Below are 25296 nucleotides of genomic sequence, written 5' to 3' on the forward strand. Positions count from 1 at the left end.
AAATTAAATCACCTTGATGGCCAAATTGCATAGTATGTTCTTTAGTGCATTACATTATCACCTGCTGTCTTTTGCTTCTGCTTTTGATAGGTATTGTATCTGAACCTTGTGATAAAGATAGTGCTGTGTCCTAGAAACTTACTGCCATGCGAACCAGTCAGAATGTGTTTTAACTAACCAATATCTTTCTCCTTTTGAATTTCATGAGGAAATCCAGAGACGAGAGGTTTATCTTTTGTAAATTGTGTAGTTTATGTTGGTACTGTGTACTGTACAACTCTCTATTTCTCTTGCATTTGGCATGCTCACTTTTTCCAATATATAATTGCCTTGGTCTAATTTTTGTGTAATACAGAAAGTCTGTAAGTAATTTTTTTGCATGCACATTTTTGTATTTTTAAATGTGTATTATGGCTAACACTATTTCTGGGTCATTTCATCACCACTCGTCATATTGCATTCGAAATACCTTTCAGAGCAAGATTCTTTAATCCACAATAATCCGCTACCTATAAAAAAAAATTAACTAATGCTGTTAATACTTCTGAAGGTTTAAACCAATTTCACTCTTCCCCATGCTTTTATTTAAAAATTTGTTGGTTTCACTTGAATGTCAGAAAAGTCTTAAGTGTAACTATACCAGTATAGGAACTACATAATTTAATTTTGGTTGCTATTGTGACCTTTTTGTTTAGAAAAGACAGTTACCTAATCCAGACAAATTGGCATAATTGTGAAAAGGTCATTTATATTAAAAGGTATAATTTGTACTGTCGCAACTTCCCTTCAAAAGAGTGTGAAAATGTTCAAATTTAATTTGTCTGTTTCAAGTGTTCTGTTCATTCACCTATATTGTAAATTAGCACAGATGAAGGTATTTTGTTAATGTAAAACTTCAGTTTGAGTGCTGAAATTATTCACAGCAGGCACAGAGAAAAGTGTCGAAGTTCAACATATTTAATTGATAAAAGTGAAATGGATGTTGATTTGGAACAAAAAAGGAATGAAAAGAAACTTCCAAATTTTGCAGAAAGGACTTTAGAAAGCAAAGCAAAGCATTTACAATGTTTTCCTCTGGGGCGGGGGGGGGGGGGGGGTGTAAAGGTGGCATTTATGTACAAATTCTTAAAATTTTAATCCCATGATGATTGTGGGTTTGACTGCTCCCACATGTTTTGGCACAGTGCTAAATTTAGGAACGTCAGTTGCTATCCTTCTCACTCTTGTTCTCGCATGCCTAGTGCAACTTCAACTTCAGGTGTTGCTCAAGTATGAATTTTTATTTTTATTAAACTAAAATTATGTGGCCAGTACTGGCAGTGGCCACCACTCCCAGTGCCGTTGTCTATACTGCTGAGCTGCCAGCCTTCTGATTGGCCAGCAGCTCTTGGAGGTCGGATCTGCATCTTTAAAGGGACGGAGATCCCGGCTCGTTACGCTTTGATTTAAAAAGACTGGAGGATTGTTTCGGGGGATATGAAAAGGTAGAGGCGGGCTTTCCCCCGCCTTTTCAGCCTGGCGTTGAGAGCCCCGCCTCCAACACAAAATCCAGTCCTAAAGGTGAAAGTTATGGTTTGGTTTATAAATCATGAATAGAATGATCAGTCAGCTACGCACTATAATGTAAGAAGTGCTATCATTGCAGCTACAGTCAATGGCCGTTATAACTTAATGCTATCTGGTGATCAGACTTGCATTTGATTTGTATGTGCAGTTACTTTCCTAAGTGACAGTGGATGCTAGGTGGAAAGATCTAGGTCCTTAAATAAAGCTAGTAAACCACTAACTTTCATAAATTTAGATTTTTAAAATGTCTAAAAATGGTCCTTTGGACATATCTTGAAAACCCTGCCAATATTTAAACTGTGTACTGTTATGACCGAATTGGGAGCAATGCACTGTCAATTCAGTCCCATCACTCCACAGGTCTCAGCATATTATGAAAGTTTTCCCACCTAACTGGAAAACAGCCAAATTAAACACTTTATTAACCCCCAGAATAAACACTCCAAGCCAAGTATCTTTAAACAATGACAAATTAACTATTTATTCATAAACTAAATCTTAAACACTATTAAGATAAATTTATGTTTAAAGACCTTACAACTTCTTATTAACCTAACCCACCCCGCTCCATGTACACACACACATACATTCAAAAACTATCGGTTAACCGTTTTTTTTAAAAAAAAGGGGTTTCTTAGAAATAAAATAAGTAGCTGTGTTGTAAGTCCTGGTCGGTTTCATTCCCGGTTGATGAGGTGTCCTAGAGTAGAATAATCAGATGCCACTCGAAGTCTCCAGGCAAATTCGACTAAACAGTCTTTAATAGATAGACATTCAAAGTATTTCAGCTGCAGCAAGTGTCACACTGTTCTTTCAGCGAAGAGCACAGCAATAGGTCTACTTCGATTTTTAAATTGGCAGCCCTTCGGCAGAAACATCACTGAGAATTCCAACAGACACAAGCAACAGAGAGAGTTACTTCTGTAACAGAGACTTTTTAGAGTTTCAAAGTAAAACAAATTTTACGACCTCCAACAATGAAAATGTTCTTTCCAGGGTTTTTTTCCTCCTTGGGCAAACACCGTCTGAGTTCAATGTAGATTTTCTCTGCTGAGATATAGCCAGCTTTTTAGTGAGTACGCTTCGTTTTGGTCCATATCAGACTAGTTTCAGCCAGTCCCTGCACTCAGTCAAATTGAAACATTACAGCATGTCTCCTGCTATTACCTAGGGAACAGGCTGGCTGTTCTCAAAGAATCTAAAAAAAACTTCTTTCTCTGTCTTAAAGGCACACTGTTGTTAGTGTTACAACCAGGTGACAAAGGTGTCTAGGGGGTCCCTCTCAGTCTTCACTTGGTCTTACCGTAACAGGATTTAATTTTAAACACATTGTGTTTTTAACTCTCCCTTTGTGAATCCTTGTTCACCGCTCTCCAATTATAAGGCAAAGAAACCAACACAAACAGGCTTTCTTACGTTTAAAGAAGGAGAAATTTATTAAACTTGAACTTAAACTCGGTTGACACCTACAGTTACACGATGCGCCCACGCTAGCATGCATACGCGATACACACATGCAAATAGAAACAGAAAAGAGCAGAAGAAAAATAAAGTGGAGAAGTTTGAGGCAATATCGGAAGAGTTTTTGTTAAGGTTATTCAAGCTCACTGTAGAGTCCTTGATTGTAGGTAGATCTTGCTTTTCATTGGGGCCCAGTAATCATCCTTAACCTTGTTCGCTGTGGGAGACTTTTCTCTCTTGGGGTTCATGTGCCTTCAGTGGAATCAGAGGCTTGTGAGAAAGAGATGGGAGCAGTTAGGAGAGATTTTCTGAGTTCAAACTGTTCGTTCAGTTCAGAAAAGCCCAAGTAGGTTAGTCATGTGACTAACTGGTCTGACCACGTCTTGGATTGTATCACCTTAGCAGTCTCTGGAATGCTCCTCTTAGACATAATTACTGGTGATCAGGGTCCATTGTGGGTTGAATGTGTCAGGGAATGATCCTTCGCCCTTCTAGTCACTCTCTGTTAATATGCAAACGTGTTTTCCAGCCACGGCTGATCTGTTTAACAAGTCCTTTCTTCACTTCAATAACAGTTTAAAATCCATGTTCATGACAAAATTAATGTGCCTCATTCCTGGCAGATGGGGGCCTAACATGACATTAGACAGAGTTTTAAAGGCACACTGTTTTAAACAAAGGAGACAAAAATAGTTCTATGACAATTGATATGCCTCTTAAGTCCTGTTTCATTCTGATCTGCTTTTAATGGTCACAATAATCTAGTAACCAATATGTCCTATAGAGTATTTGATTATTTCTGTCAATATTTATTCAGTTGCCAGCATTATATTCCATTTTGACTCGCCAGTAATGAAAAATCCTTTGAGTCACTTCCTATTTTTTAGCCACTGTTATCCCATTTTCTTTCCCCCTGTGGACATGTTAATAGAGAGAGGACCTTTTGTAAAATAGATTAATGTTTAGTGGAATGGCAAAGACTTGGATATCAATCTTCTAGTTTAATCCTTTCATGAACAGGGCAGTTGAGTATGATGCAGAACAAAATGCTCTACTGAAGTGCAAAAGGTTTTCTATGGTCACTGAAAGGCATTGGATGAAGAGTAGGCAGCTATATAGTAAGTATTTTTGTCTTGTGTATAAAAAAAAAACAAAACTGGACAACGTATGTCAGCCAAGAGCGACGTCTCAATTCGTTCCATCTTCGCTGCCTCCGGAGAATACTTGGCATCAGGTGGCAGGACCGTATCTCCAACACAGAAGTCCTCGAGGCGGCCAACATCCCCAGCTTGTACACGCTACTGAGTCAGTGGCGCTTGAGATGGCTTGGCCATGTGAGCCGCATGGAAGATGGCAGGATCCCCAAAGACACATTGTACAGCGAGCTCGCCACTGGTATCAGACCCACCGGCCGTCCATGTCTCCGCTTTAAAGACGTCTGCAAACGCGACATGAAATCCTGTGACATTGATCACAAGTCGTGGGAGTCAGTTGCCAGCGTTCACCAGAGCTGGCGGGCAGCCATAAAGACGGGGCTAAAATGTGGCGAGTCGAAGAGGCTTAGTAGTTGGCAGGAAAAAAGACAGAGGCGCAAGGGGAGAGCCAACTGTGCAACAGCCCCGACAAACAAATTTCTCTGCAGCATCTGTGGAAGAGCCTGTCACTCTAGAATTGGCCTTGATAGCCACTCCAGGCGCTGCTTCACAAACCACTGACCACCTCCAGGCGCGTATCCATTGTTTCTCGAGATAAGGAGGCCAAAGATATATTTTTTTAAAACTGCTTTTCTCACAAATGGCATTGGCAGCTATTAACTGTTTCTTGGTGGTTGAAGAAAATGATAACTCATGTCTAGCTTCATCTCAGAAAAGCACGATCTGCTGCATTGTGGAAGGTGTTGTCGACAGTACTATCAAGTGCCAGTTAAATAGCACCAAGCTGCTGCTGATGCTCAGTTTAGTTCCGCCAGGGCCACTCTGCCCCTAACTTCGTTACAGCCTTGGTCCAAACGTGGACAAAACAACTGAACTCGAGAAGTGAGGTGGAAGTGATTACTGTTGATATCATGGCAGCATTTGACTGAGTGTGGCATCAAGGAACCCCAGCCAAATTAAAGTCAATGGCAATCGGGGGAGAAAACTGGTTGGAGTCATACCTTGCACAAAGGAAGACGGTTGTGGTTGTTGGCCAATCATCTCAGCCCCAGGACATTGCTGCAGACATTCCTCAGGGTAAGGTCCTGGCTCAACCATCTTCAGCTGCTTGAGCAATGACCCCCTCCATCATAATGTCAGAAGTGGGGACGTTCACGGATGATGCTACGATGTTCAGTACCATTTGCGACTCCTCAGATACTGAAGCAGCCCCTGTCCATATGCAGCAAGACCTGGATAGTGTTCAGGTTTGGGCTGATAAGTGGCAAGTAACATTCGCGCCATACATGCCAAGCAATGGTTATCTCCAACAAGAGAGAATCTAACCATCTCCCCTTGACATTCAACAGTATTACCATTGCTGTATCCCCACTAGCAACATCCTGAGGGGCTACCATTGACAAGAAACACAAATAATGTGGCTACAAGAGTAGGTCAGAGGCTGGGAATTCTACAGCAAGTTACCCATCTCTTGACTCCCCAAAGCCTGTCCACCATCTACAAGGCAAGAGTCAGGAGTGTGATGGAGTACACTCTACTTGTCTGGATGAGTGCGGTTCCAAGAACACACAGGAAACTCAACACCATCCAAGACAAAGCAGCCTGCTTGACCGGCACCCCATCCACCACCTTCAACAATAACTCCCTTCACTGACGCACATTGGCAGCAGCAGTACCATATACAAGATGCACTGCAGTAACTCGCCATGCTTGCTTTGTCAGCACCTTCCAAACCCGCGATTTCTACCACCTAGAAGGACAAGGGCAGCAGATGCATGGCAATACCACCACCTGCAAGTTCCCCCTCCAAGCCACACACCAGCCTTACTTGGAAATATATCGCTGTTCCTTTACTGTGGCTGGGTCAAAATCCTGGAACTCCCTCCCTAACAGCACCTGCACCAAATGGACTACAGAGATCAAGAAGGCAGCTCACCACCACCTTCTCAAGGGCAATGACCTTGCCAGCAATACCCACATCCCATGAAACAAAAAAAAAAAGACAGTGGTGTCTCTCTTCCTATACCACATGTCTTTTTTTTCCAAATTTGATATAAAGCTGGTTTTGTCATGTCCGGCCCTAGCAGTCTAGATTAACTTAGGTGGGGAAGGGGTGCGACTTTGAGGTCAGGAAACCCGGAAGAACAGGTCCTGCTGAATTGAATGGCAGGACCTGATTAGCATCTTTTGTCTCTGTTTCCCAGCCGCAGCCAGTCAGATTGAGGCGAGCTGGCTGTCAGATTAGTAGGATATCAGCACCAAGCCGCAGTCTGGGTGTGGAGGTTAGATTCGAAGGGTCAGTGGGGGTGTCCAATTGCAAGGGGTGAGTGAAGTAGTTAAACTGCATGCAGCTGTTAATTGAAATGGCACTTAACCACCTGAATCCAACAGTTAAGCCACTGTGTTTCTCAAGGCCTTGAAAACTCAGCTGGCCAGTGTTACATTTAAAATGGTGGTTAAATATAAGACATGCAGTCTCATTATAACATTTAAATTGTTAACCTGCCTTCTGGGAGCAGCTTGTTTGTCCACATGCCATCCTGCCTCAGTTAAAAGCGGAAGTGGGTGGGTTGACGTCAGAATTCAAATCTTTAGCATTCCACCCGACCCAAACCTGCCTGTTTTTGGGCTTTCTTTTAAGTGTGCCAGCTGTGGATCGGTTTGTAGCCCTCTTGCCTCCAAGTCACAAAGTTCCAGGTTCAAGTCCCACTCCAGCAAAAAAAATCAAGGCTGAAACTCCAGTGCAGTACTGAGCGTGCTGCACTGTCGGAGGTGCTGTCTTTTGAATGAGATGTTAAACCAAGGTCCCATCTACCTGTTCAGGTGGATGTAAAAGATCCCATGGCACTATTTCAAAGAAGAGCGGGGGAGTTATCCCCAGTGCCCTGGCCAATATTTATCCTTCAATCAACATCAGAAAAACAGATTATCTGGTCATTCCCACATTGCTATTTGTGGGAATTTGCTGAGTGCAAATTGGTTACTGCGCTTCCTACGTTATAACAGTGACCACATCTCAAAACTACTTCATTGGCTGTAAAGCACTTTACGATGTCCAGTGATTTGAAAAGCAGCACATAAATTAAAGTTTTTCTTATTAATGACCTAGACTTGGGTGTGCAGGGCACAATTTCAAAATTTGCGGATGACACAAAGCTTGGAAGTATTATGAACTGTGAGGAGGACAGAAGTAGATTTGAAGAGGACATAGGCTGGTGGACTGGGCAAACAGATGGCAGATGAAATTTAATCCAGAAAAGTGTGAAGTGATACATTTTGGAAGGAAGAACGAGGCGAGGAAATTTAAAATAAAGATACAATTCTAAAGGAGGGTGCAGGACCAGAGGGACCTGGGCGTATACATGCACAAATCATTGAGGGTGATTGGACAGGTTGAGAACGCGGTTAATAAAGCACATGGGATCCAGGGCTTTCTAAATAGAGGTATAGAATACAAAAGCAAGGACATGAACCTTGATGAAGCACTAGTTCGGCCTCAGCTGGGGTATTCTATCCAATTCCGGGCACCACGCTTAAGCAAGGATGTGAAGGCATTAGAGAGGGTGCAGAAATGATTTGCAAGAATGGTTTCAGGGATAAGGACTTCAATCCCAGCTTCTCCAGTCTATCTACATAACTGTACTTAGAGTAGAAGGTAAAAAGTAAATTTGGTGGAGGTGTTCAAATCATGAGGGATCTGGATAGAGTAGATAAGGAGAAACTGTTCCCATTGATGGAAGGGTCAAGAACTGGAGGACACCAGGTTAAGGTGATTGGCAAAAGAACCAAAGGAGACGTGAAATCTTTTTTACGCAACAAGTGATTAGGATCTGGGATGCACTACCTAGGACTGTAGTGGAGGCAGATTCAATTATGGCTTTCAAAAGGGTATTGGATAATTATCAGAAGAGAAATAAAATTGCAGGGCTACAGGGAGAAGGCGGGGGAATGGGACTAGATGAGTTGCTCTTGCAGGGAGCTGGCATAGCATGACAGCCCGAATGGCCTCCTTTTGTGCTGTAACCATTCTGATTCTATGACAATCCACTCTCCTCAACCTCTTTCCCCATCCCAGCCAGTTACTGGGTAAATTGCCTGAAATAGTTTAACTTAGAATGAATAACAGCATTGAGAGGATATTGAATTTCACGCTATCAGTTTGGGATGTGTTCAGCCCAGGTTCCAGTGTTGTATAATTGGTTGTGTGTGTTAACTATTGTACACGGTTCTTAAATTGAGAGTTTGTAACAAATCATTGTAAGTATGTTAATTTTAGGATTTGTATTCAAAAATATAGTTTATAAATTAGTCAGATTGTCTAAAGCTAGTTGCTAAAATATTTACAAACAGCTTTTCTGCTATGGTTAGCTTAATAACTACCAATTTTCAATGTCTTAAAAAGCACTAAATATGGCTTATGTATAGAATTACATTTTTGATTTGGGATTAATTTGTGTTTGGTTAATGAGTTTTCTCTTGCTTGGCTCCTTCCTTGACCCGCAGCAGTATATTACAGATTCTCTTTTCTTGAGGTACCCTTTGATCATTCTTTAACTTTGGAATGGGTAGTCTGGCTTATCGAAACCTCTCTGTGAGATTCTGAGATATTTGGTAGGAGTTGTGTGAGGCGGTGTTGATTTTTCCTAATCTATTCTTAAAAGAAAAATTCAAGTCCGAGTCTCCTTAATCACATGGCTGCAATTAGAAAATTGTCTTTCTAATTGGGAAAATCCACAGTACATTAATAACTGCATTACATTTTCAACTTAAATGCAAACTAAAGAGCAAACGAAGAAATTATTGGTCTGGATTTTGCAGGGTGTTTTTGACAGCGGACTGTCGGTGTTCCCTGTCATTACCCCTCTGAAACTGATTGCAACTTTAGGATTTAGCACATGGGCAGATTAACACACAAACCTGAAGTTGTGATCAGTCACTCACTGCTCTGCCACAGGCTGTGCTGTGGAATTCCCATCCCAGTCTCTCTCTTTGTCTCTCTCCGCCCCCCACCCCACCACCCACAAAAAGAGCCAGCAATCAGTGAAATCAGTTGGTGTGGCAGGAACTACCTTGTTCAGTCAGGTGTAACTCTGTTTTTAACAGCAATCTGAGTAATGACTATTGCCAAAGAACCAATCTGGACCTAAAAAAATTAGATTTGTGGCATGTTGTTAAATGTCTCCATTATGATTAATTACTGTATTTTTTTAAATTAAAATTTTTTAATGTTTTTGAAGTTATGATCACAGCTTCTACCTGCCCCCCATGTGTATATTCCAATATTTATTTTGCTCTATGTAAAGTATTTAAAAGTGATTTGATTTTGGTTTTCATGACTGACTGGCTGAGAGAATTCTTCTATGTAATTGGCAGTTCGGACATCTGCAACTCCATGCTGGGAAAGCCCCATTAAACTGAGCTATAATCAGTTGAATGTTGAGAGTGTTAAAGTTCTCACTAGATCTCCGAGAGACTTCCTTCGAGGTTAGAAGCGAAGCATCCTTGCTTTGCTGCTGTTCACAAACTTAGGTCCATTCTGTCCTTATCATTTGACTGGTATTACGTTAAACAGAGTTTGAAGATCCACGTGAATGCATCCACCAGACAAAAGCATATTTATGTATGTAGAACCTGTAATAACCAGTAAGTTAACAACTGCAACAGCCATTCCTTTCTCCCTGCTCTGTCTCTTTGCCTGCCGCCCGCCCTCTCTGTGCCTGCCGCACACACCGCCACCCCCGGGAAAATAAAATGCTCGTCAATCCTGCCCGTCTCGCATAGCAACAGTACCTTGTGCATTACAATATATACACTTCCCACTCTGCCTGAAAGCCATGTAATTCTCTGGGACCGGGAAACAAATGCAGGCCATTCCGGGGGTGGAAGTTGGAAAATTTCTTTCCAACTCCACTTTAGGGAAACAAAACTAGTCTAGGAGACCACTTTGGCTCTGATTAATGTTATACAGTACCTACTATTTGTAGGTAATCTCCGCCTCGGCCAGGAACTGATTCAGCTCTTGCTTGAAGGAATTCAGTGAATCAGCGTTCACCACATGAACCGGCAGCCAGTGCCACAGGGCCATTATTCTGTGGGGAAAAGAACCACCTCCTAACATCTAACCTAGATCTGGCCTTGCATAACTTGAAATTGGATTGCAAACCCTGATCTTCCCTAACCAAAGAAACTAGTTGAAACAAACTACACAAACGTTATCTATTCCTTTCATCCTCTTAAACCTTGATCAAATCAATCCTAAGTCTACACTTCACTAAAGTGTGGAGTGCCAGCTCTTTGAAGCATTTTAGTTACCAAGATACTCAAGCTGTGAATTAATCTGTGGCCTTATGTTCTTTTTCCAAAGCCTTAATATCACCCACCATTCAAGGTAACCAAAGCAGGGCACAGTATTCTAACTAAGGTCCTGTACAAGGGTGTGATAGTATGCATTGCCTTATGATGAATTCCCTATAAATATATTCTAGTACCCTGTTCATGCTAGCTATTTATAACATTGGTCATGAACCTTTAGAAATTTATGCCCTAGAACATCCAGATCTTTCTCCTCCAACTTTGGTACATTTCCTCTATTTCAGCTTCCTTTCCTTTTCCCTCCTCTCTCCCCTTCCACTTGTCTCTCACCCTTCTTCCTATTTCTCCTACTGCGCCATGGCTCAGTTGATAGTTCTCTCGCTTCTGAATTGAGGTTGGGGGTTCTAAACACTAGCCCAAAGTTTAAGCTGGCACTTCAGTGCAGTACTGCATTAATGGAGATGTCAACTTTTGGATGAGTAGTTAAAAGAAGGCTCCATCCAGTCTCTTGTGATCATAAAAAAAATTTTGGCACTACTTTGGCACCATTTCGAAGAAGAGCAGAGTTTTCCTGGGTGTCCTCACCAATATCTATTTCTCAACCAACATGACTAAAAACAGATTATTTGGTCATTATCACTTTGCTATTTGTGGGATCTTGCTGTCTACAATTGGTTGCCGCATTTCCTACATTACAGCAGTGAGGACATTTCAAGGCTACTTAATTGGCTGGAAAGTGCTTTGGGACAGTCTGGGGTGAAAAGCTGAAAACCACTATATAAATACAAGTCTTCCTTTCTTTATTTTTTCCTCTCTACCTCTTCTCTCCCGTCCTCCCTCACTGCTCCCTTATCGCTCATGTTGTCCATGTCCACTTTTGCCCCCTTGTTTTCACCTCCCCTCCCCCACCCCCAACTTTTGCCTCTTCCCCTGCTTCCCCCCACCCCTTTAAGGGTAACATGATGGTGCAAGTGCATCCAGCTAATAAGTTTAATAATTGACACATTTAAGCCTGAGTGCTGGATAGTAAGCTGTGAGCAGCAAGTATGATCTTCATTTGACCTAGAAATACTGTTTGTGTAATTTCCTTAAATTTAAACTGTTGAAGTTTTTGCAACAGTTTTGACTTATTTTTCCCCCTTTTTTTTTGTCTGGCAGGCATAGATACCATTTGAGATACTAATTATGTCTCCGGCATGAAGGGCATGCACCATCTTCAGGCTTTAACTTCTCTGCAGTACTGCAATTTCTTACTTTGTCTAAGCTATACTTTGTTTACTGAGAACTGTTTCAAGGCTGTTGTAATTCTGCAGAGTAGTTTATTGTACATTTGTAGCCTTGATATATCTGTTCAAATCTGTATTCATTACCACAATTGACTGATTCTTGCGTTGACAGAGATGCCAGCAGGTCTATAAATCATAGGAGAGCTGCACTTTAAAATTAAAACATACATCCAATACTCAGATGTTTAATTTTATCACAGTCAAATCCTCATTGAATTATCAGGCTGAGTGACCTCCATTTGAAAGTGTGTGGATTTGGCATCTCTGTGATGTAACAGCAAGACAGACCTTCTAATGCTTAAAATGGCCGGTGATGGTAATTGCTCTCAAATGAGGAAAATAGTGATGAAATAGCATGATGTGGTATACAGCCAGAAAATTGTAAAACCTAGGCATGTTCTTTGTGCTCAACTTATTAAAACTCTTGTAGTCTGTTTAAGGGTCTTTTTAAAAATGTTGTTGAAATGTGTTGTTATTTTGGGGTGAAACTCGTGTCTAATCTTGGTGCATTCGTTAATGGATCTCTGCTGGTTTCATGAGTGTCATATTTGATTGTCTCTTTTCTAACTCTTAATAAACTAGCTCGGTGTCTAATTGGTCTGTATTTTGTCTCTGTGGTCTGCTTTATAATGCTTACTTCTTCACTGCACCCTCCAACATCGAATTCTAGAACACCAGGGCTTGTTAAATATATGTTAATAAATTTGACAGAACACCATCGTAAGACATTTTTTGCTGCAATATGGGGTACTATAACTTGGGCACAATGTAATAAATAATAAGAATAAATAATTATGTTGACTTGCAATTATTTTTTTTAGTTTCCCTGAATAATAGGTATATAAAATTGAGCGTTAGATCATTTTGACTATCACTAAATAGAGATAAATTTATTTGGTTTTATAACATGCTGAATTTTAAGCAGATTGCTGGAAGTTTTATCAAAAATCAAATACAGCTAGAAGATTCAATTTTCCTATTTCACCAAGATTTTTATGGGTTAGTGACATATTTACCAACCATTAACATTCAATTTTTGATAGTCTAGATGGACAGCAATTTTATCCAGATATTTACAAATGTGCCTCAATGTTTTACAGTATTTCTGGAGGGGTGAAGGAGAAGAGATGAAAGGAAGAACTTCAAGATTATGATTTTTAATTTGATGTCTAATTTATCCAAGAAATGGTGCACTTTTTACTTTGAAAATGCAAAGTATTAGTGATTTTCAGGAAGGAAAAGAGGGTCTTTGCTTTTCCCCCATAGAAAACTTTTAGGGCCACTTTTTCAAAACAATATTAGCAAATATTACATAGTATTACAGCACAGAAATAGACTATTCGGTGTTCATGCTCCACATAAGCTTGTTCCCACCTTACTTATATCACCTAAAAACATATCCTCTATTCCATTCTCCATGTACTTATCCAGCTTCCCCATAAATGCATCTATCCTATTCACCTCAACTACTCCATGTGGTAGCAAGTTCCACATTCTAACTCCTCTGAGTAAAGAAGTTTCTCCTGAATTCTTTATTGGATTTATTAGTGACTACTTTATATTTATGTCCCAAGTTTCGTACTGACCTCACAAGTGGAAACAACATCTCTACATCTGTCCTATTGAACCCCTTCATAATTTTAAAGACCTTGATCAGGCCACCTTTCCACCTTCTCTTTTCCAAGAAAAAGAGCTCAAGCCTGTTTAGTCTTTCCTGATGGTTCTAACCTCTCAGTTCAGTTTGTATCATCCTTATAAATCATTTTTTGCACTGTCTACAATGCTTCTATGTCCTTCGTAATATGGAGACCAGAACTGTGCAGTGTACTGTTAATGTATTTGTCATATGCCAAAATGCAAAACTGGAGACACCTGTTCTTTCGGGTAGTTGTATCCACATAGCAGTGATGCATTAATAAATTCCAGGTCATAATGCATTGGTAATGTTTAATCTCTTGAATGCATTATTATAAAAATCTTAGTATGAATTTGCATTTGGCCTCTCCTATAAAGAAACTGGATTTTGGTATCCATGGCGATCTTTGTTAACCATTCACCATAGTTGGGGGGGGAAGAAATGTGGCATAGTGATTAGAATATTTCATGTTAAGAAATATTTTGTGGGGCTCGCCCTTAATAGATCAAGGTAGTACCCAATGTGACATTATACAAACCAATAGGTCCAAGGTTTGATTCTTGGTCTGTGCTAAATTAAGTAATTTCAGACATGACATGACTTGTAGTGCCACTGTTGGCCTCAGTGCCTTGGTGTAGGGAGGTTAACATCAGGTTCCTGTGGCTGATTGCGATCCAGTGACCCCTTTCTGGAAAAGTAGTTATGTGTGGATCTCACTCAGCTGTGATCCGTTCTACAGTCAAATAGCTTGTCAGCAGTGTTTTCCTAGGCGTGCACCTAATAAATGACCAGTCAAGTGAGGGATCATGGTGCATATGGAATTGTACTCCAGTAAAAGTCAGTACATTGAGGATTAGAGAGAGGGGAGAAAATGTAAGAGCTCATTACATTTTTGTAATTGTACTGTACTAGCATGAAAAAATCTAATAAAGTAATACTGTGCAACTGGATACGGGAGGTGTTCAGTTCTAACTTTTTAAATTAAGGTCTTGCTATGTCCAAGGTGCTGGTAATTCATTTTAGCTAGAATTTAAAATGTGTAATCATAACCACTGTAAATGTGTTCTGAGGCACAAAAGTACAGAACTACATTAGAAAGGTAAATAACTTGTTTTGTTTGAGACAATACACCAAACCTGAATTAGAAATTTTATGTTTTTTAATTAAAATGTTTTAAATTGGCATTGCATGATTTAATTTCACGAAGTAATTTTTAGCACCAACTGTGATAAGTGTCTTTTGAGATATGCCATGAGCAATGCAGTATAATAAAAGGCTGAGATGTCGGATAGTTTATATTCATTATCAAATATGTTGATAAAAATGATGAATGTTCGACACCTAATTACTGGGATAAAAAGGATCACGAACAATACAAATTATATTGACCGTTACAATTTAGTGACTTACAACTGCTGATGACCAGTATTTGGTTAAAAAAGACAAGAATTGTACACATTACAACATAGTGCAGTATATAGATTAGATTCAGAATAAAAAGAGAAAATGCTGGAAATAGGTCAGGTAGCATCTTTGGAGGGAGGAACAATGTTAATGTTTCAGGTCAATGATCTTTTGTTAGAACAGATTAGACTTAGAACGGCTATTGTAGGCAACTGATTTTAGTTTAATAATTGGTAGGTTGAATTGACACAGGTCTTCTAAAGGGAATTATTTTGAGGAAACTTGTACTGCATAATGTGGCAATTCTAATTGAATTTTGGCTCTACAAAATAAATCGTAATCGGTTCAAATCAAAAAAATATAAATTGATAATTGGTAGGTCCCTGGCCATCTCATTTACAGAGAAATATGAAACTTATTAGTAACTATCCCTATTCAGTAGTGTCTAGGCTTATTCCAAAGGTTTTGCTGATCAGGTTAAAATAGACATTTTGTATTATTTGGTTTGCAGGATGGAACTGGATCTCTGAAACGTAGTGGCTCCTTCAGCAAACTTCGTGCTTCCATCAGACGCAGTAGTGAAAAACTAGTCAGAAAACTGAAAGGTGGAAGTCCACGCGATAATGAGCCAAAGAATTCTGGGTAAGTATTAATTTTCTGATTTCTAGTGATTTTCTTTTTGATTTTGGCATAAAGCCAGGATTGTAAGTATTGTATTGGTTACCATGAAAGTTTAATTAATAATTGTACACAAAGTTTGGCAGCCATGGCTTCATTTATTAGAAAGAAAAAAGAAAGATTTGCATTTATATTGCGCCTTTCACGACCTCAATGTCCCAAAGCATCTTACAGCCAACAGAGATTTTTTGATGTACAGTCACTGTTGTACTGCAAGAAATATACTAGCCTGATAACTTGTTAACAGGCAGCTGGATAGTCATGAATAAAATGAGTCTTGCTGCAGAGATGGCCAGCTTTAGTGAGACATGCCAAATGGGCAGCATGCTAATGTAATCTCCTAGGAGAGGCAAAAAGCCCAGGATGTTAGGGGGGGGAAAAGGGAAACAGTCTGGAAAATACCCTGGCTTATATTGCATGATGCCCACCTTGAATGATGCACTATAATGCCCAGATCTTTTTTCTTTCACCACTAATTTCAACCCCATTTCCTGTATATGTATATTAGCGTTAGACCTATCCGCACGCATTGTATGACGTTTTTCTGAGTTAAACATTATCTGCCAAACACTAGCCCATTCTACCAGCGCATTGACATCTGCTTGCAGTAGTTTTGATCCTTTACAGTCCTAATGCATGCAAAGCGATAATCAGAGTAAGACCAGACAGACCACCTGGAATCAACAAAGGCATCCCCAGCCAAGTCAACCCTGCAAAGCCCTCTTCATTAACATCTGGGGGCTTCTGCCAAAATTGGAAGAGCTGTCCCACAGACTAGTCCAGAAACAGCCTGACATAGTCATACTCACAGAATCATACCTTTCAGCTAATGTCCCAGACTCCCTGGGGTATGTCCTGTCCCACCAGAGGTGGCAACATAGTGGTATATGGTCAGAAAGGAGTAGCCCTGGGAGTCCGCAACATTGACTGACTCTGGACCCCAGGAATTCCCTTGGCATCAGGTCAAACATGGGGAAGGAAACCTCCTTCCAGTTACCATCTACTACCCTCCCTCAGCTGATGAACCAGTACTACTCCATGTTGAACACTACTTGGAAGAGGGAATGAGGTTAGCAAGGGCACAGAATGTACACTGGGTGGGGCACTTCAATGTCATAGAGTTGTACAGCATAGAAACAGGCCCTTCGGCTCACCGCGTCCATGCCGACCATAATGCCTATCTATACTAATCCCACCTGCCTGCATAAATTCCATATCCCTCTATGCCTTGCTCATTCAAGTACCTGTCCAGATGCCTCTTAAATGTTGCTGCTGTTCCTGCCTTCACCACCACCACCTCAGGCAGCTCATTCCAGATACCCACTATTCTTTGTGTGAAAAATTTACCCCTTTGATCCCCTTTAAACCTCCTCCCTTTCACCTTAAATCTATGCCCTCTAATTTTAGTCACCCCTACCATGGGAAACAGACTCTGGCTATCTACCCTATCTATGCCTCTCATAATTTTATATACCTCTATCATGTCCCCTCTCAGCCTCCTTCGCTCCAGGGAAAACAGACCCAGCCTATCCAATCTCTCTTTATAACTCAAGCCCTCCAAACCAGGCAACATCCTTGTGAATCTTTTCTGCACCCTCTCTAGCTTAATCACATCATTCCTGTAGTGCGGCGACCAGAACTGCACACACTACTCCAAATGCGGCCTAACCAACGTTCTGTACAATTGTAACATGACGTCCCAACTCTTGTACTCAGTGCCTCGGCCGATGAAGGCAAGCATGCCATATGCCTTCTTCACCACCCTGTCTACCTGTGTTGCCACTTTCAGGGAGCTATGTACTTGCACGCCAAGGTCTCTCTGCTCAAGAACACTCCCCAGGGCCCTGCCATTCACTGTATATGTCCTGCTTTGGTTTAACTTCCCAAAATGCATCACTTCGCACTTGTCTGCGTTAAATTCCATTTGCCACTCTCTTGCCCACTTTCCCAGTTGATCTATATCCTGTTGTAACCTTAGACAACCTTCTTCACTGTCCACTATACTACCAATTTTGGTGTCATCTGCAAACTTACTAATCATGCGCCTTACATTCACATCCAAGTCATTAATATATATGACAAACAACAGAGAGCCCAGCACCGATCCCTGCGGCACACCACTGGTCACTGGCCTCCAATCTGAAAAACAACCCTCCGCTACCACCCTCTGCCTCCTATCACCAAGCCAATTTTGTATCCAATTTGCTAGCTCACCCTGGATCCCATGTGTTCGAACCTTCTGGACCAGCCTACCATGCAGGACCTTGTCAAAGGCCTTGCTAAAGTCCATGTAGACAACGTCAATCCTCTTGGTCACCTCCTCGAAAAACGCAAATCAAATTCGTGAGACATGATTTCCCACGCACAAAGCTATGCTGACTATCCCTAATCAGACCATGCCTTTCCAGATGCATATAAATCCTGTCTCTCAGAATCCTTTCCAAAAACTTTCCCACCACTGATGTAAGGCTCACCGGCCTGTAGTTCCCTGGCTTATCCCTGCTGCCCTTCTTAAATAAAGGCACAACATTAGCTATCCTCCAGTCTTCCGGTACCTCACCCGTGGCTAACGATGATACAAAAATCTCTGCCAGGGCCCCAGCAATCTCCTCCCTTGCTTCCCATAACATCCCAGGATACACCTGCTCAGGCTCTGGGGATTTATCCACCTTAATGTGCTTCAAAACTTCCAACACCACCTCCTTTGTAATGTTGATATGCTCCAGGATATCGGTGTTCCCTGCCTTGAACTCATTAGCTACCATGACCTTCTCCACGGTAAATACAGACGAAAAATATTCATTTAAGACTTCGCCCATTTCCCGTGGCTCCACACATAGATTGCCACACTGATCCTTAAGGGGACCTACACTCTCCCTAGCTACCCTTTTACTCTTAATATACTTATAGAATCTTTTAGGATTCTCCTTTATCTTATCTGCTGGGGAAATCTCATGGCCCCTTTTCGCCCTCCTAATTTCCTTCTTAAGTATACTCCTACATCCCCTGTACTCCTGGAGGAACTCACTTGCTCGATCTCAGCTGCCTATACCTGACATATGCCTCCTCCTTTGTCCTGACCAGACCCTCAAGATCCCTCGTTAACCAAGGTTCCCTAAACTTGCCAGCCTTGCCCTCCCATCTAACAGGAACATGCTGGCCCTGAACTCTTCCTATCTCACTTTTAAAAACCTCCCACTTGCCAGATGTCCCTTTACCTGTAAACATCCTCTCCCATTCAACTTTTGAGAGTTCCTGTCTGCCTTCGAAATTAGCCTTCCCCCAGTTTAGGACTTCAACCTGAGGACCAGTCCTATCCTTTTCCATAACTATCTTGAAGCTAATAGAGTTATGGTCACTGGTCCCAAAGTGCTCCCCCACTGACATCAACTACCTGCCCATCCTCATTTCCTAAGAGGAGATTGAGTGTAGCCCCTTCTCTAATAGGGCCATCCACATACTGCTTCAGAAAACTATCCTGGACACACTTAACAAATTCTTCCCCATCTGATCCCTTAGAACTAAGGCAGTCCCATTCAATATTAGGGAAGTTAAAATCACCTACTATTACAACCCTATAGTTCCTACACCTATCTGTGATTTCCCTACATATATGGTCCTCCACTTCCCTCTGACTATTGGGGGGCCTGTAGTATAATCCCATCAAAGTGATCACCCCTTTCTTAATTATAAGTTCTACCCATATGGCCTCGCTGGACATTCGCCCCGGGATATCCTAAGTACTGCCGTGATGTCCTCCCTAATCAATAGTGCAACTCTCCCTCCTCTCTTACCTCCACCTCTGTCACGCAGGAAGGATCGATACCCCGGAACATTGAGCTGCCAGTCCTGCCCATCCCTCCACTACGTTTCCGTAATAGTTATAATATCACAATCCCATGTACTGATCCATGCTCTGAGTTCATCTGCATTACTTGTAAGGCTTCTTGCAATAAAGTAAAATGCAGTTTAGCCTACCAGACCTTCCACGCTCCCTGTCCTGCCCCTGCCCGGCCTGCCTACTGGACTTGCTTTAACCTCTACATTTGCCTCAACTATCTCATCTGAGAGACTACTACTTTGGGTCCCACACCCCTGCAAGACTAGTTTAAACCCTCCCGAGTAGTACTAGCAAACCTCGCCACAAGAATATTGGTCCCCCTCCAGTTTAGATGCAACCCATCCATCTTGTACAAGTCACCTTTGCACCTGAAGAGATCTCAATGATCCAAGTAGCTGAAGCCCTCCTGCCTACACCACGCATTCATTTGCCTAATCCCTCTACTAGCACGTGGCACAGGGAGTAATCCTGAGATTACAACCCTAGAGGTCCTGCTTTTTAACCTTCTGCCTAACTCCCTATATTCACTTTGCAGGACCTCATCTTTCTTCCTGCCTATGTCGTTAGTACCAATATGGACCATGACCTCCTGGCTGCTCACCCTCCCCTTTCAGAATGTCCTGCAACCGCTCCGAGACATCCTTGACCCTAGCACCAGGGAGGCAACATACCATCCTGGAGTCTCGTTTGTGGCCACAGAAACGCGTATCTGCACCCCTTACGATAGAATCCCCTATCACTATAACTTTTCCACCCCTTTTCCTCCCCTGCTGTGTAGCAGCGCCCTCCGTGGTGCCACGAACTTGGCTGTTGCTGCTTTCCCCCGGGAGGTCATTTCTCCCCCACCCCCACAAAAGTATCCAAAGCAGTATATCTGTTTGAGAGGGGGATGGCCACAGGGGACTCCTGCGCTACCTCCCTGCGCCTACTACTCCATCTGGTGGTCACCCATCTCTTTTCTGCCTGTGCAGCCATTACCTGCAGTGTGACCACCTCACTAAACGTGCTATCCACGACTTCCTCAGTATCGCGGATGCTCCACAGTGAAGCCACCCGCAGCTCCAGCTCCGTAATGCGGGTAGCCAGTAGCTGCAGCTGGATACACTTCCTGCACACATGGTCACCAGGGCCACTGGAAGCGTCCCTGATTTCCCACATAGCGCAGGAGGAGCATTTCACGGGGCTGAGCTCTGCTGCCATGACTTACCCTTAGGTTAATTAGTTACTCCCTTAATTAAAAAATACTAATCATACTAGGGGCCTTGTTCTACCCATTTCAATCTCGAGTCCTTAAAGAACACTTTAGTAGTACTCACCTTATCACCAGAGATTTTTTTCCAACAAAAAAAACTTGCCCCTTTTTTCGGATATTTTAACAGCTGCTACTCACCAAACAATCACCTTGCTGCTCTCCTCTGACGTCACTGTTTGCCTTTTTTTTTCAAAACTCCGGCGTGCTGGAAGAGGTTCGACTGCCCTCCTCTCCCGGAAGGTATTAGCCATAAATGTCCATCATCAAGTGGCTCAGTAGCACCAGTACTGACAGAGCTGGCCAAGTTCTGAAGGGCATAGCTGCCATCTGGGCCCGCAGCCAGGAAAAACCTATCTGGCCTTGCACTCACCAATCTACCCATCACACATGCATCTGTCCATCACAGTATTGATAGAAGTGGCTGTTGCACAGTCCTTGTGGAGATGAAGCCCTACCTTCACACTGAGAACACCCTTCATTGTGTTGTGTGGCACCATCAATGGGGGAAATGGAATAGATTCAGAACAAATCTAGCAACTGAAAACTGGTCATCCATGAGGCGCTGTGGGCCATTGGAAGCAGCAGGGTTCTGTCCCACCATAATCTGTAACCTCATGGCCCGGCATATCCCTAACTCTATCATTACCATCAAGCCAGGGGATCAGCCCTGGTTCAATGAGGAGTATGCCGATTCCAAACTGGTGAAGCCATGACACAGGACTAAATGCATGCTAAACATTGGAAGCAGCATGCTATAGACCGATCTGAGCGATCCCACAATCAACAGATCAGATTAAAGCTCTGCAGTCCTGCTACATCCAGCCATGAATGCTGGTGGACAATTAAACCACTAACGAGGAGGCTCCATGAAATTCCCTATTCTCAATGATGGTGAAACCCATCACAAGAGTGCAAAAGAAAAAGCTGAAGCATTAGCAACCATCTTCAGCCTGAAGTGCTGTGTCAATCTGTCTCCACCATTACAGAAGCCAGTCTTCTCACTTTGATTTTACTCTACATGATAGGAAGAAACAGTTGAACGCACTGGATACAACAAAGGTACTAGGCCCTGACGATATGCCTGTTGTAATGCTGAAGACACATAAATACTGTGGCTAGAAGAGCAGGTCAAAGGCGGGGTGTTCTGCAGTGAGTGAGTCACCTCCTGACTCCCCAAAGCCTTTCCAGCATCTACAAGATGCAGGTCAGGAGTGTGATGGAATACTCTTCCCTGAATGTTTGCAGCTCCAACAAATGAACAGCCTGGATAGCAGACAGGACTGAGGGGAGGAGGTCCGCGATTGTGGCTGAGTTGAGAGGCCCATGATCGGGGGTGGGGGGTGCTGGGGACAGATTGGCTGGGGGGGGGGTGGTGGGGAAGGGAAGGAGGTCTGCCATCGATGGGGGAGGAGGAGGTGGTAGTGACTTGCGGGTGGGGTGGGCCAGTCCACGCTCATTGTGGGGTGATGGGGGTCCAGGGGAGCAATGGCCAATGTCTGAGTTGGAGGAGAGGCTCCGCATTGGGGTGGGGGTGGGGGGCAGCGGGAAGCTCTTGATTACAAGGGCCAGGGCAGTTAGGTTCCAGATTGGGGCTAGTGATTGGTATTTGGGAATATAATTTTTTGCTTCTAGTGCATTATACATTTGATAGCTGTTTGTAAATCTGAAAAAGTAGATTCGTAAAATATCCAGATCTCTTGTTGAAATCTCCTGCCCTCAAATAAAAAGGTGCCATCTATGGATAAAAAGCAAAATACTGCGGATGCTGGAAATCTGAAATAAACACAGAAAGTGCTGGAAATACTCAGCAGGTCTGGCAGCATCTGTGGAGAGAGAAACATAATTAATGCTTCAGATGTATGACTGTCACACACCTGAAATGTTAACTATGTTTCTCTCTCCACAAATGCTGCCAGACCTGCTGAGTATTTCCAGCACTTTGTTTTTATGCCATCTATGGATGCTAGCCAAGGGAAGTATTGGACTTGCCTGTGATGCCTCTTGCTGTTTGTTAATAGGTTGGTTAACAGTAGAGGGCCTCATGGCCAAGCCTGCTATCAGTGGCCTGGGGGAAGAGAGCCTACATAAGTGTGGCATGTGCACATGTAAACTTTCCCAAGAGTTGCTGATAGTAATCAGGAGTGAAAAAACTCCATCTGTGTTTATAGGGTGTGATGCAGTACAGTGGCAAGAAGCTCATGTGGAGCATAAACTGAAATCGACCTGTTGGATCAAATAGCCCGTTTCTGTATTGTAATGTTCTGTATAACTCAGTGCCGTCTTTCCCAGCCAGAACACTAAAGCCAGTTGTTGAATTTGGGTGTATGTGTGAAAGACAGGAGAGGAAAATAATTGAATTTCCATGTCTCTATTATTGACTTCAGTCATTTTTTAAAAAAAAAAGCTTCATCAATTTGTTTGATCATAACATGATATTGAAGAGTGAGGCCGCTGAGGGACAAAGCAAATGCCAAAAGTCATGCCCTTCAAGACATGAAGAAAATTTACGTTGTCTAGTTAAAGCTGCCAATAAACATATAACAAACCAAGTATGTGATGCAATTCTTTGTGCAGAAAGGGACAAGAATGTTCTGATGAGCAAAATTATAAATTTCTGCTTTATTCATTTCTCAAAGGAGGCTGCAAAAATGTAATAACACCAATGTAACTGTGATGAAGTCCACCAATTTTTTTTCTGGTTCCCTGATCGTGTTAAATAACTTTTATTTACTTTAGAACATAGAACATTACAGCGCAGTACAGGCCCTTCAGCCCTCGATGTTGCGCCGACCTGTGAAACCTTCTGACCTACACTATTCCATTTTCATCCATATGTCTATCCAATGACCACTTAAATGCCCTTAAAGTTGGCGAGTCTACTACTGTTGCAGGCAGGGCGTTCCACGCCCCTACTACTCTCTTGTGTAAAGAAACTACCTCTGACGTCTGCCCTATATCTATCACCCCTCAACTTAAAGCTATGTCCCCTCGTGTTTGCCATCACCATCCGAGGAAAAAGGCTCTCACTATCCACCCTGTCCAACCCTCTGATTATCTTATATGTCTCTATTAAGTCACCTCTTCTCCTCCTTCTCTCTGACGGAAACAACCTCAAGTCTCTCAGCCTTTCCTCGTAAGACCTTCCCTCCATACCAGGCAACAACCTAGTAAATCTCCTCTGCACCTTTTCCAAAGCTTCCACATCCTTCCTATAATGCAGTGACCAGAACTGCACGCAATACTCCAGGTGCGGCCGCACCAGAGTTCTGTACAGCTGCAGCATGACCTCGTGGCTCCTAAACTCGATCCCCCTACTAATAAAAGCTAACACACCATATGCCTTCTTAACAGCTCTATTAACCTGGGTGGCAACTTTCAGGGATTTATGTACCTGGACACCAAGATCTCTCTGCTCATCGACACTACCAAGAATCTTCCCATTAGCCCAGTATTCTGCAATCCTGTTACTCCTTCCAAAGTGAATCACCTCACACTTTTCCGCATTAAACTCCATTTGCCATCTCTCAGCCCAGCTCTGCAGCCTATCTATGTCCCTCTGTAACCTAAAACATCCTTCGGCACTATCCACAATGTGTCTTTAAATGTGTCTTCAGCTACAGATAATTAATCTGGTATTATGATTTGTTAAACTTTTTAGGAAAAAATCAAACTTCTCAAAGCAACTAATATAGGTGGACAATTTTGACAAAAGTTAAAGCTAAATCGCCAACAGATGCAAGTTAAAGGTCTGAGGTAGTCAAAGTGCCGCCTTCAAACTTTCTTTTCCCTCCCTTCGTCCCCTGAAAGTGGTGATTAACAGTGGGGGTGCAGATCACAATATTGGCAGCCCTCTGGTACCTTACCAAGTAGTCTTAATGTTCATGCATGATGTCAGACTGTGAGTGTTAGACTATTCAACAATAAAAGACCTCATGACTGGGCCTAATCCTTTCCTTGCCTGACATCCACATGTGCAGGCTTCACAGGAAAAGTAACTGCAAAGTGATCAAGTAAGATCCCTGACTTTGTTTTCCTTTCTCCCCAGTATTAAAAAAAAAATGCCCATATTTGCTTCTTTATTGCTAAGCAAATTTTGCCATAACAGCATTAACTTTTAAACATATTTTGTCAAGTGCACTGATGGTGTGTAAAAATAAAAAATAAGTGTGTGACGAAAATGTTAATCTCAGTGAAATTAGAATTTTGAACTGTTTTTTTCGATTATTGGGGAATGTACCTTAATTTCATTACTGTCCAAAAAAAAAACTCTTATTAGCGAAGATTTAAAACATGACTTTAATATTAACCTCAGGCTTGTGTATTTTTAACTCAGTGCATCTGTATTTCAATGATGCTGAAAGGTTTGTACTCCCAGGGAACGGAATAAGCAGGTAGTTTCCTATTTATATACATGCATGCTGGAGTGCTATTTGTTAGCAAAAATTATTTGCTCATCAGTAATAATGTGGTCTTTGATTTATTTTACTAAATTGAGAGGGAAAATGAACCCATTCTAATTGTATTGAGACTACTAGTTTGTTCAGTTTCTTTGCAACAAGGCAACACAATATTTCAAAAGAAAAGCTTTTGATTACAGTTATGCTTACTTGTGTTTTAATTTTGTAGGTTTGTATTTTGTTCACTTTTTGCAATCTTGGCCTTTTCCATGAGTTGAGACATTTTGCCATTCTGTAGATTTAAATTGC

The 25296-nt window shown here is 42.1% G+C and overlaps 1 protein-coding gene across 11 annotated transcripts in view; it reads left to right on the forward strand.

The window, feature by feature from the left end:
* klc1a (kinesin light chain 1a) overlaps positions 1-25296 on the forward strand; it is a 137768-nt gene that overhangs the window by 64206 nt on the left and 48266 nt on the right. For 10 of the 11 annotated variants that reach the window (XR_010975684.1, XM_068039002.1, XM_068039001.1 and 7 more), the window contains one exon: positions 15331-15461. Coding sequence is in view for 10 of the 11 variants with exons in the window: in XM_068039002.1 (XP_067895103.1) it covers positions 15331-15461 (131 nt within the window). In the remaining variant the exon portion in view is untranslated. The other variant, XM_068039007.1, reaches the window with a different exon arrangement.

This window comes from Heterodontus francisci, chromosome 9, assembly GCF_036365525.1.
Source record: "Heterodontus francisci isolate sHetFra1 chromosome 9, sHetFra1.hap1, whole genome shotgun sequence".
Lineage (NCBI taxonomy): Eukaryota > Metazoa > Chordata > Chondrichthyes > Heterodontiformes > Heterodontidae > Heterodontus > Heterodontus francisci.